Here is a 13,657-nt window from a genome sequence, read left to right on the forward strand (position 1 = left end):
GAATATAAATTTTCAGTTAGTACAAGCAACAGCTTAAATTCTACAGACATTCATCAAATTAATAGTCTTGGGAAACCTCCGTACTGCTTCCCAAAATAACCAAGATCCTTAAAACTCCAATCAGAACAATCAGTTCTACAAACGCATCAATTTATGAATCAAACCAAATAGTTATATTTTAAGGTTTAAAAATAAATTTAGATAAATATTTTGCAGTTAACTTTTCCTTAGATGATACATACATATGAAGGTGTATTAAAGCCAAATACCTCTTCATGCCAATTCTCTCTGAACCAGACCATCTGATCTACAATGCCTTCCAGGGAAGACAAAAGTGTTGGATGTAATTCTCGCTGCATATGCATAATTCTGCTGCATCGCCACATTGGTGCAGTGGCTCTGATTGGCCCAGGATCTGAGGCAGAGTGGGACTGATTTCCAACTGAACTTGGCTGTTGTTGCCCAGAATCTGGAAAGTGGAAAATTTAAAAAAATAAAAATTACCTTTCATAAACTTGATACATGCCTGCATGAAATAAATTGTTCCAAGGATTTGCTTTAGATTTGCATTATTAATCATGTATTACCTACCAAATTTCAGAAAATTTGAGAAAATGTGTTTTTTAGAAAGAAAACAGGTTTTTTTAGAAAGAGAACTCTGCTCCAAATGCTGTTCAGTGGGGTACGGACTTCCTAAAATTAGAGCAATATAAACACTCTTCAAAAACACACAGGAGTGTAGCCTCAGCATTCATGCTAACTAACCATGCTCTTAAGGTAACTGACATTGTTTCATATAGGATCAAATTATTTAAATTATGGGCGTTTTGCTCCCTTCCCTTTTGGCGAGATCTCTCACACATAACTGAAGAATGAAACATGCTGGTGTCAACAACACAGAAACTGTTGCAGAGTATCTTTAAGTACAACTGATCTCTTGCATTATAACTACATCAGACAGTGATTAAGCACAGAGTTTTGCTTTACCAGATGACCCCCACTACTTCACACAACCCACTGACAGAGCAGTTGTTTGTGGCAGAACCACTAGAACCATCACTAACTGTGTGCCAAATTATTGGTATTGCCACCTGCAAAAACCTCTGTCACTGGATACGAATGTAGTGAGGTATTATGGTATGTGGGTATCTCCTTCTCCAAAGGAACACACAAAAGAAAATAAGATATTACTTAATAAGTGCCTGCAAAATTTTATGCAGAAATTTAGTGAACCAATTCCTAAGTGAAAAGGGCTATTAAATAAACAATGCACTTTGTAACGAAAAATACAGAAGAGAAGGGAGAGCTCTTCAGGTAGCTCTCCTGGGATGCCCAGGAGATTCTATGGGACAAAAAAACAACTAAATTCTGTGGAATCATCTGACACAACAATTCTAAATGGGATTTATTCTTGAAAAAAAAGGTGTTGTATAAATTGCTTAATGTTCTCCCCACCCCTCAAACATTTCTTCAAAGCCAAAATTGATTTTTTTGCATAAACTTAGATGCTCATTTTACTTGAATTCACCATAAGATTCACCACTATAACACATTCAAGTTATTACAGACATTAAAGTACAGATTATTCAAAGAAAGCAGTTTACCTCACTTGAATTACATGAACCCACTTTTGTTAAATTATTTTTCAAGTTTGACTCATTTGAAAAGAAACTGAATGTTGCATGGTTCATACTTCCAATCAAAAGTAGTCTAGAACATCTTAGAAAACTATAATGTTCTTCTGTATTTTTAATGAAAGAATTTTCTATTTCTCCACCATTTTTTTAAGATAAAAATCCAGTAAAGAACATGTGATTCTCAGTAATTAAGGTGACATGACAATAAAGGAGATGAAACTCTTCTTGGTGAATGTTTTATTCAAGAAAATTCAAGACAGCTCAAGCCATCTGTAGATTTAACTTCACAGAAACAAATCAATGCAAGCAAAGTTTATTATGAATTTTTTTCTTTAGTGTTGATAACTTGGTATGTTCTCTAGAGAATCTATTTTCCCAGTAGAATCAGGTGAAACTGAAAATAATAACAAAGTTACAAAGAGCCCAAACAATTTGATCAGTATCAAGCTCACCACTCTTGTAGCGCTCTCGTTGTTCTATCTTCAAGGTCAAATAGAGAGTCCTGATAGGGAAGTAGACAGCTTGGGGATAGACTCTTCCCACCTGTTTGGAGACACACATATACATATTTCCCAGTTATGGAAAACTGACTATAGATCAGATCAACACGTACAGATTCTCTTTTTAATGAGTGCAATTCAGTAATAATCAGCTCCTTGTTTTAAATAACAGCTTATGGAAAACTAGGAAATTAAAGATTCTTTCAGTAACAGAAACCCAAAGAGGATGAAATAACTCCCTACACACACTGTTAAGGCATTACCTAATTACGGCTTCCAGATCATATTGCTTAATAAACCTGAAAACAGCATAATGCCAGAGTACCAGCTGGGCCAGCTCAAAGATCTTACTCATGTACATAATGGAAGAAAAACAGACACAATGACAGCGGTTAGTCTTTAAATTAGGCCACAATTCCCAGTGAGCCCCATGATACTTGATAAGAAGGCCCATTAGAGAGTAAGTTTATTCCACCTAATTGTGGCACTTAATGTAAGGGGATACCAATTTCACCCAAAAATAAAAAAGATTTTATGGCTTCCATTAAAAAAAAAAAAAAAAAAAAAAAAAGAAGCTGAAGAGATTTAACATTCAGCATCCTTTTTAAATTCTGTAAATCTCAGTATCTATTAAAGGAAAGAAATGAATGTGCTCTATCACGGATAGTCTAAGTACTATCCGTGATAGAGCACATCTTCTCCAGCCACAATTTTACTAAATCATGGATTCTTTCTCTATCCAAATGGGTATGGTAAGTGATGGAAATTTTGCAATGGCATTTCACTGTTCAGTAATATTAGATTGGATAAGGAATTCCTTGGATAAGGAATTGACTCGGTGGTCACACTCAAAGAGTTGTGGTCAACAGCTCAATGTCCAAGTGGAGAGCAGTGACGAGTGGCATCCTCAGGGGTCGGGGTTGGGACCGGCGCTGTTTAACATCTTTGTTGGCAACATGAACAGTGGGACTGAGTGCACCCTCAGCAAGTTTGCCAACGACACCAATCTGTGTGGGGTGGTTGATACACTGGAAGGGACCTTAGCAGGCTGAAGAGGTGGGCCCGTGCAAACCTCATGAAGTTCAACAAGGCCAAGTGCAAGGTCCTGTACATGGATCAAGGTGATCCCAAGCACAAGTACAGGCTGGGCGATGAGTGGATTGAGAGTAGCACTGAGGAGAAGGACTTGGGGGTATTAGTGGATGAGAAACTGACTATAACCCAGCAATGTGTGCTCACAGCCCAGAAAGCCAACCGTGTCCTGGGCTGCATCAAGAGAAGTGTGGCCAACAGGTCAAAGGTGGGGATTCTCCCCCTCTACTCCGCTCTCATGAGACCCCTCCTGCAGTGCTGTGTCCAGTTCTGGGGCCCCCAACATCAAAAGGACATGGACCTGCTCGAGAGGGTCCAGAGGAGGCCACGAAGATGATCAGGGGGCTGAGGCACCTCCCTCATGAGGACAGGCTGAGAGAGTTGGGGATGTTCAGCCTGGAGAAGAGAAGGCTTTGGGGAAACCTTATAGCAGCTTCCCAGTACTTAAAGGGGCTACAGGAAAGCTGGGGAGGGACTCTTGATCAGGGAGTGTAGGGATAGGGTGAGGGGTAATGGTTTTAAACTGAAAGAGGGTAGATTTAGGTTAGATATAAGGAAGAAATTCTTCCCCGTTAGAGTGGTGAGACACTGGAACAGGTTGCCCAGAGAGGTTGTGGCTGCCCCCTCCCTGGCAGTGTTCAAGGCCAGGTTGGACGGGGCTTTGAGCAACCTGGTCTAGTGGAAGGTGTCCCTGCCCATGGCAGGGGGGTTGGAACTAGATGATCTTTAAGGTCCCTTCCAACCCAAACCATTCTATGATTCTATGATACTTATTGCAGATTACTAACCTGACACACATATGCTTTGCACTGTAATTCAAGAGTAAATTATTTGAAGACAATTGTAAGGTTTAGGTTCTAGTACTTCTGCAAATTTAGAGTTTTAAATTAGTGACACAGAAAATTTGGGTTTTTTTTAATTTTATATTCCTTCTGTGGACCTGAAGTTTAAAGGCAAGATAAACAAAAATATCTGCGATATTTATGAGCTTAAGTTCCAACTACAGTAGGACTTCGGAGTAGCTATTCACTTCTAAAAATGTTATACAGATCTCGAAAAATAAAAAGTGTCTACAATGCAATAAAGCAAGCTTTTTCTGCCTGCTATCAGAAGACAGCTGAGCACACTGGTGTTGCAAGACAACACCACGCCATATGCATCAGAAATTTTGCCTTAGCTACTTCACTTTAAGCTGTTTGGGTGCTTCGTCTCTTCAAAGTTTCGTTTTAATTTTATGGAGAGAGGGGGAAGGAAACATATATATACATGTATGTACACACACACTTATCTAGGATTTATGTACACAAGTATCAATGCACATGCAAACACACATGGACACAACAATACACGCTGTCAGAGCATTGAAAGAGCAAAAATAAGGGATAGTGTAAAATGAGCTGGATAGCATAGATTATCCGGAGTTGGAAGGGACCCACAGAAATCGTCATTTGTATCTCAAAAATCAAGAGTGGAGGGAAGGAAAGAAGAAGAATATTGCAAGGAATTCAGCACAACAGTTGTCCTTTGCCAGTTTTCAGAAAACAGTGGAGCACTGCAGAAAGAAGTGGCCTGAGGTACAGGCTATTGTGAGAGCTTCATATGTTCACGTGGATGTTAACAGGACTTCACAATTGTTTTACATTAACCTGAATGAACAAACATCAAAATGCTTCCAGGTTGTGCACATGCTAAAACAGAGCTGAAGTTAGACCACAAACAGTTAAAATCTCTGAAAACAGGATGTTTGACCCCTGTTTGCACCAAGCAGTAACAAAACACTATCTAAGCACACATTAACAGAAAGATGTCACTTATTCTCCCTTAGCCTACAGACAGGCTTAAACCAACTTTATACTGAGATACAGGTATATGTTCTATTCTTAGATTCTGCTTCAGAACAGGCAATAAAATCTTAAAATCCCAAAGCAAGATTAATCAAAACTCTTAACTCTTATCTGTCAGTTCAGAGGTACAAATCCAGGAAGTCAGTTTCTTAATCTAACTCCCTAAACCTTATCCTTATTTGTCTAATCATTTGTCATGCTAAACTTCAAGCGAAAGTTTACAAATCCCCAGTGAAGATTTCTGATGGTGACAGAGTCTCATTTTTTAAAATCATGTCTAATAAAAACCAAAACACTAATGAAATAGTTTGTCCTTTAGTCACTGAAGCTAACAATTCTTTATCCCTATTCCTACATTACAAACATTTAACTACATATTTCTAAGTGCTTTCTATAATGTTCACAAAAATGTAATAAATAGAATTCCAGAGGGAAATCTATATTGACTCATGCACATATGGCATACAATTTCACTGGATTCAATCTCATTAAGTAACACTCACTTTGAAATTTAAAATACTCTACTTATAGAGAGAAATTACCATTTTTTTAACTCATCAATATTTGCAAACAATAGCATTTTTAAAGCTTGGCATTTTCTTATTTTGCCTGGAAAAATATTTGTATCTCATCTTGAAAACAAAGATTACAGACAATAAAGAATTAGTGATTATCTTCTGTACCTGACTGATGAGGTTGAGAAGGAGTTTGCCCTCTGAGCCAACCAGGCATGTCAACAGCTGAGGAATCCAGGCCAACCACTGAATGGGTGGGACACCAATACAGTACTTGTCCACTGCATCTGCTAAGGTGTTCTTATCATCATCAAAACTCAGTAGCCAAAGAACCTAAAAGAGAATTTCAAGAGGATATCTCAGCACTTAAATTCAAGAAACATCGATCACAATGATGCACAGAAGTCCACAAATATTTTATTAATATGATAAAGTTGCCTCGGACACAAGAACTTACATTCATTATGCCTAGCCAATGCCATTTTTTTCCCTTGGATATAATATTTAAAGGATGTAAAAAAAATAAATGTAAGTTCCCTACTTGCTATGAAACAAGACAGAAAAAAGTGAAAGAATATGACTGTATTCCACAAATTCACTGGGGGGAACGGCTGGAAAATGAGGCATATTTATAGAACCTAAAATATGCTATTCATATAAATTAACTTTGCTGCAATAACTTGAGTATTTCTTTGGGTGTTTTTTATTATTTTAACTGTTCATCATTAATGATACTTTTTCTACAGCTTAATTTAAATGCATCTATATTAAGCCCTGACTAAAAATCACTAACAGTTATGCAAACAGACAGGGAGAATAATAAACTTCAGAGTGCTATCAAGGTCACCTTTAATCTAAAAAAATATTTTCTCTGTTTGTTTCATGTTCAAATTTGATTGTCTTCCACAGTCTGCTATCATTTTTTAAGTCTTCTTCATGACAGAGATTAAAGCAAATATCCCCAAACTGAGAAATACTACAAAGAGCTTTTTTTGGCTGAAATTTTGTTGAATTAAGAGTAAAAATTACAAAAAATGCTTATTTGGAATAAAATGCATACTAAGGTAAAAGTTAATATTAATTATCCATAGTAATGAAAAACAGACATAAAATTATGCTACTTTTAAAAAGACCAAAGGATGCCTTTCTGCAGATATTTCACCACATTACACAGTAGAAGTACTGGATGTGATTTCTCCCTTTCCTCCCACAAAAAGGTCCATAACCTAAAGAAAACCCCAGATATCCCAATGAAGCAGAAAAACCCAAGATTAATTATATGCAGTGACCCAACAGCAACTGTATGCAGACTTTTTGCCTAAATTAAAGCTATCAGTAACTGATGTTTCTCTAATTGCACAGATTCGGGCATTGAACATTATCCCAACCTTTTCTGAAGGGGCGGAGCTCCGATTCTTTTTTAAACATCCAGTTCTTACCTTTGCTAAGTATTTTCTTGATTTGCTCTCATTCTGATGACGACATGCATGCAGGTAGCAAGTAATAGCAGACACACCCAGGTGAAGCTGACGTTCTTTCACGAAAATATTCTCCAGGTAGTCACCCCACATTGCCCATGCTTTCACTAGCACATCATGCATTTGCACAGCTGCAGAAAAAGCTTTGTTTGCTTCTTCAGACCTGCATTGTGACAGTAAGAATATTAGCATTATACTCAAAAAGTTACTAAATTATGTAAGTCAGATTTCTGACAGGACACTCAATTACTTTCTTAATACTCAATGATATTTTTACATTAAAGTTCTCTAGTAAAGTCCCTTATGACTGTTTTATCTTTTTAAAGTTCAGCACCTATGAAAGTAAATGTTTCATAATGGGAACAATTATGTAAGTGTCTAAGATCTCCAGATACTCCCTGAAAAACTTCCAGTGCCCTTCAATTGCAACCCAAGCAATGATACTGGGAGAAAGAAGAACAAATGATAACACAAGAAGAGCGAAAGCAAATGCATTAAAAAGTGCTTCTTTGCTAAGCAGAAAAGGGAGTAACAAAAAGCAACATTGGGAAAATGTTACATTAGCTCTCTTTTGGAGGACTACATCTTATTTAATTGTTCTCCCACAAAAGACATGAAAAAAATTACAATCAGTGTTATGTGGAAGAAGTCAGTTCCTCATCCCTACAGCTTTAAAAGCTTATTTTTCAACAGAAAAAGTGAAGGACTATGAAGGTTAATCACACAGTTCTTGGTAACCAAAAGCTTATTTGTTTGATATTTCTGAAGTCTTCTCGAGGTTTCCTCAAGTGTTCTCAGTCCAAGATTTGGCATGATTCATCCCAATATATATATACAGTCCTTGAATCTATAACTTTTCAGGCATCAAAATAAAGGATGAGAAAACTCACATACACATTATTGAAATGAAGAAACTTTTAAGGTATTCCAAGATTCCTTATTAACAGAAAATGCCTCACTTCTCCCTTTCCAGAATAAACATTGCAATAAACCATACAAAAGTAACATAATGCTTCTCTAATTTTTTTTTTAATTAACCATTTTTTATATAAAAATATTAGCTTGGAGGATTATAGTGATAAATTAAAATGACTAGTTATTGAGGCAAAACTATAAAAAGGAAAGCAACTTTGTCAAAGTATATATTAGTTTTTATGTTATATTAATGTGTTGCTTTCCACACCCTAGATCAAGGTTTTGAAGTGAACTACCACAGCAGCAGCCTGATAGATGACTTTGTATCATGACTTCCCCTTTATAAAAAGGGGACTTTTCCATCGGTTTTCTTTTCTCCTTCTCTACAATCCATCATTCTTGACACCTGAGATGACTTTTTTAAAATGGTTTCTATCACCTTGTTCAGCAAATGGACAGCACAGGCAGATGCAAGAGCAAAGGTGACCTTTAACTTCCAGTTTAGTTGACACACAGATAATCAGTAGCCACACATTCTCAGCTTCAACCCTGCGACTGTTCCTAACCGTAACCTTCCTAAATTCCTGATCTCAACTGTGGTGCTAAAAAATGCCTGTATGTTTTTTGGTAAGATTAAGGAACTGTAAGTACATCAGAACCGTGTTTTAAACAAAAACCTTTATCTATTCTATCCTGAAAGAACAAATAGAGACAGTTTAGCTGCCTTTTACTTTATCTGCATGAATTAAAAAAAATTTAAAAAGATGGGGGGAGGTACACTCTCTTCTCTCTACACCTCAAGTGAAACTAAGCTTGCTTATGGCCGTAAAAAAAGCCCACTGCACTTTCCATCAAAATAATTGCATTCTGTCTATTTAAAATTCTCTCTTGTATCCACAGAAGATGATATTCATCATTTCCTGACTTAAATTGCTATGTGAGGTTGCAGTGTACAGCTTAAAACCTGATGGATTCCATTCTGTAAGTGTCCACAGCATAGAGGTAAAGGAATTATTCCACCCATATGTAACATGTAGCAATACTGCCATTAAATACCATGCATACTAAAAGCTGTTGAAATCCGAAGGGGGTTTTTGGCATCACTAAACAAAATTTGACTGCTGAGATATTTGTTTACTGAATTAAAGAGAGATCTTCCTCAAAATAGTAAGATGCCTGTTAGCATAAAGCAAAATTATTACAGAAGTAGTTGTGTGAAAGCAAGGGTCGCACCTAGGTGTTTAATTGCTGCAATGCAAGAGGTCTCCAACACACAGCACATTAGTCTTTTCAAATCAGTTATCTGAAATGAGTGCTGCATTTCCATATTGCATCACACACCAGATTTGTCTAAGCACTCTGAACTATGCCACAACACATTTTCCTATGCCTTGACCAGCTGCAGCTATTAATGGGACATATCCAATGACAAGGAAACAGAAATGAGAGAAACAAAGAGGCAGGCTAATCTTGTTTAAGTAGCTGTAAGCTTATTGACTGAACTTTTTTTTCCCTTGGTTTTATACGTGATGTTTACATTAAGAACATAATTAAAGCCACCTCCTTTTGTCAACTACACTAAGATGTCAGTTTTTCTAAGTACTCACAGAACAGGGGAGGGGGGGGCAGAAATGTATCTTAAACTGCAAAGCTTTGGACAAATCTATTCTCACTGCCTCTTCCCATCTCACCCCCTTAAATATAAAACTTCTTAAAAAAGAACTGGTGCAATGTTTGCTTTAACTACCTCTTTCCTACAATACTTAGAAATATGACCAACTATTATATCTTCAAACTGTAAAGGAACTCTCATATATACTTTTACTTTCTTATACAGTTGTGACAAATTTTAGGCTGGTATAAACATATGGAACAACTTTCCTGCTCAAATAAAGTGTTGAAATACCTCAGCTGCATTTTTCTCAGATGTGTGCTTGTGCCTCTTCCAGCCAACATACTTACTTGTTAATCTGTGCCAAGAACATTCCCTTCAATGCATAAAACTCAGCAGTCATCTCCTTGGTGAAGTACTTCAGATTTGTTGATTCAATAACCTCAAGACCCTGTTAAATAAGCCTTAGTGAGAAAATCTTCTGAAATGGAAGGTTTTATTAAGATGAAAGTGCCATAAAACAACAGCCAAAATATTCTCTTGAAATTTAAATAGCACGAGTTTCTAGTATTTAATTTTCATTTTAAAAAATCTGAACTGACTGCACCTAGGTGTTTAATTGCTGCAATGCAAGAGGTCTCCAACACAAATTTTAAGTTTACACTGGCCTATGCAAAACTATTAGACACTACAGACAACATTCATCAGGTGATGGCTTATCTTTTTCACCTTATGTTATATTATTATTTATATGTTATGTTACATTATTATTACAAGGTCCCAGTTTGCTGACCTTATAATCATGTCAGTGGCTTTTGACTACAACCACATTTTTTCCTTTCAACACATACAATTTCACTTCAGTACGCCAGCATCCATCACTCATGAGTCAGACACTCAAAACTGACTTAGAGCTTCAGTTAGTCTTGCAATAGTGTTTTCTTCCTATTGCAAGTAATATAATTTTCAAAGACCTCTCCATTTATCTATCTTGTAAGATTTCAAAAGAACCCCATATTTCCACTTTACTTTTTATTCAGCTAATTTTTAACATATTCACAGTATTCAGTTTAAAGAGGACAACGACTGCTTTTGACTAACACCATTACTTAAAACAACACTCTATGCATGGTATAACATGCCTGACGAAATTTAGACCCTGTTCTGTACACAGGCAGTTTATTTAAATCAATGTATCTGATGGCCCTTGTAATCCTCCAAGTTCCAACAACTTCAGAGATAAAGCCACCATACCTGCATACATTCATTTTTTCCCATGACTCCAGCCAGCTGAAGATAACATTTAACTTGCTGGCGAATCTTCTGAAAGCAGTCCACAATGGGCACAGTTGGAATTGTATGAATGCGACTCAGTATATCCAGAGCTACGTTGACCAGCCCTTGTTTCCGAGCTATCTTTCCATATTGGATAATTGCCGATGCAGAAGCATGAACTCCCAACATAGCGTTATTGGAACTAGGATCATGCTGAGAACTATTTTCATATGCAGTTACAATGGCTAGAAATAAAACATGAAGCGTCTGTCATTATAAATGAAATTATATATACAGCAGTAACTTACACAGCAATACATATGAAATGATGACTTCAGATAATGAAACACTTAAACGGAAATCGAATGAAAACAAACACTTCCCAAATTCAACAATATTCCTGTATGTTTAAATAAAAAAAGTACTAAGAACTTATTTCAAACAATGTGTTGTCTGGAAAATTACATGATGAATGCATGCTGGACCAGGCAGTTTTACCCTGGTAATGATGTTGTCTCCACATGAAAATGCTGCTCCAGTGGGATAAATCATCTGACACAATAGGTAACCTGTTCCTCCAAGTCTTTACAACAGTCTTCATATCATGTAAGCTGTTGTTCCTTCCCAGATTAGTTGGTTGCAATCCTGCATTTATTTGGGCTGCTTCTTGCAGTTCAATTATTTGCTGTGCTGCCTAGAAAACATTAAACAATATAAATATCACCAAGAATAGTACAATAAGCCGGCCAATTTCATCGTTAGAAAAAGTTCACTATGTACGACGCCACCTTTAAATGATCAAGTAAAGGCAAAACTATTTATGCTGTTTTAGGGACCTGTCTATTGGTGGCATAAATGACCTTTAACCAATCTAATAATTAACAAAATAGTAAAAAAAAAAATCCATGAAATTGATTCAACACTTTAGTCATTGACTGAAATGTTGAATTCATCCACTGAATCACCAGCATAGAAATTATACCAATGGGTTGTTAGTCTTAAAAAACCAACAAATTATTTTAAAAAATAGAGGTGCCATAAAGTACTTTCTTACTGCTTGCAAAAGGTCCCTGCATAACTTCAGGCTCCCCTCTTCTCCAGGGATGGAGTACAAGTATCAAGCAATTTATTTCATGCATGCCTCATTCTGACAAAACCTAAATGGCCTAACATTATTTGGTTGCAAAAAGACATTACTGATCTATATTTAATGTGTTCTTCCTACGGGTTTGCTTGCTAGGTTTAACTTTGGGTAACTATGACATGTCTTCCCTTGATAGTATTAAGATAAAAATTCCCTCCACTCCTCCTTTTAATCTGAACTGCAAATGTTTTCACAAATTATTCCTCAAGTGGTATTGTCTTGTTTTTAAGAAGTTTGGGTTTTTTTTTTTAAAAAAAAGCAGAACAAAAAAAACCCAAACACACACCAAAGTACTGGAATCTATGCTTTCTCTTCACCTCCACCCTTTTCCCCACCACATTTAAATAAAACCATAGGTTAGAATTAAATTCTAACATACAGTTTTAAACTTATTACATCAACACTAATCATAGCACAAGTAGATATATGGAGAAGGCACTCAATACAAGGATCAAGTAAAAATACTGACCTTAAACAAAACTTTTAATGGAACTTTTAAGAATGAAACCCAAAACTTTTAACAGAACTGTACTTGTACAAATTCCCTGGTCATAATCTGACTTCTTGATAGAAACTTGAATGTACAGAAATACTATCTATGTGCTCCTGAAGGTGCTACTTTGAGATATTCTGCAAAGACCTTAGCTTTGAGAAGTTACTTAAGTTTAGAATGGTTTTTCACTGACATCTATTATCCTTAAATTAATGAGAGGTACAAACAGAAGATGGCAGTAGTCTCAAACCTACTAAAGGCAACAGACATTTTGTTAAAACTTCAACCACCTAAAGAAAAGGTCCAAACTTAATGGAATTTAATTACCTGTAGTACAATAAAACCAATGTAGTATTCTCTAAGCTACCACTGGGCAGATAACAGTTGTATTCATTGTTAATCAACCAAATAAGATAACTATTTGGAAAAAAAAAAAAAAGGCAGTCCAAATTTACAGAGTGAAATCTCCTGAAACAAAATAAATTAAAGTAATATTTTCCTACAATCATCTCAGTATCAGCTCTCACAATAGCTTAACCTTCATCCTACACCCATTCATCACGTAAATTTAATTTTCTCACAGGTATTTAATCACATACTATCTGATATTAAGAAAAAAGTAATTACTGCAGTGCAAATTCACGGCTGCATTTGTACCTCTGTCAGTCACTGACTAATTTATCGTTTCTTCATGAAGAATATATACATATTAGATTATTTTAAAAGCTGGTTTTAATTGATATCCAAAAGCATTTAAATACTTTATTTAGCAATACTAATCCTTTCATGCTGCAGATACTGCCATTCTTAGGGGAGGGAAAACTTGAAATATCAGTGAATTCATTTTATCCAGAAGCCTTCTAGTGGTATTGTATCAGCTCAAACAAATGAAACAGTTTACTTGACAACTTCCTTTCAGTATGGAGAAAAATTCCATATTCATTCACTTTATCTGATGCATCAACTTATATTATAAAAATTCAAAAGTAGGGGCTGCTGTGTAAGCTCTATCCACAAGTACAGTTACTTATGAATCACACCGGGCATGACACACAGGGTTAAACTACTGATCTTAAACAGAAGTACAGAAGCCACTATAGCAAACAGAACTCAGAAAGCAAGGTCCTCTGCACTTCGACAGGTAAGGTTCAT

General features: G+C 36.2%; 1 protein-coding gene across 5 annotated transcripts in view; it reads right to left on the minus strand.

The window, feature by feature from the left end:
• Positions 1-13,657, minus strand: part of TRRAP (transformation/transcription domain associated protein) — a 103,875-nt gene that overhangs the window by 20,355 nt on the left and 69,863 nt on the right. For 4 of the 5 annotated variants that reach the window (XM_074841485.1, XM_074841488.1, XM_074841486.1 and 1 more), the window contains 7 exons: positions 11,334-11,562; positions 10,848-11,113; positions 9,944-10,044; positions 7,028-7,229; positions 5,757-5,921; positions 2,090-2,180; positions 270-469 (listed from right to left, as the gene is read on the minus strand). In XM_074841485.1, the coding sequence (XP_074697586.1) occupies positions 270-469; positions 2,090-2,180; positions 5,757-5,921; positions 7,028-7,229; positions 9,944-10,044; positions 10,848-11,113; positions 11,334-11,562 (1,254 nt within the window). The remainder of the gene's footprint in view (positions 1-269; positions 470-2,089; positions 2,181-5,756; positions 5,922-7,027; positions 7,230-9,943; positions 10,045-10,847; positions 11,114-11,333; positions 11,563-13,657) is intronic. The other variant, XM_074841489.1, reaches the window with a different exon arrangement.

This window comes from Strix aluco, chromosome 15 (assembly GCF_031877795.1).
Source record: "Strix aluco isolate bStrAlu1 chromosome 15, bStrAlu1.hap1, whole genome shotgun sequence".
NCBI lineage: Eukaryota > Metazoa > Chordata > Aves > Strigiformes > Strigidae > Strix > Strix aluco.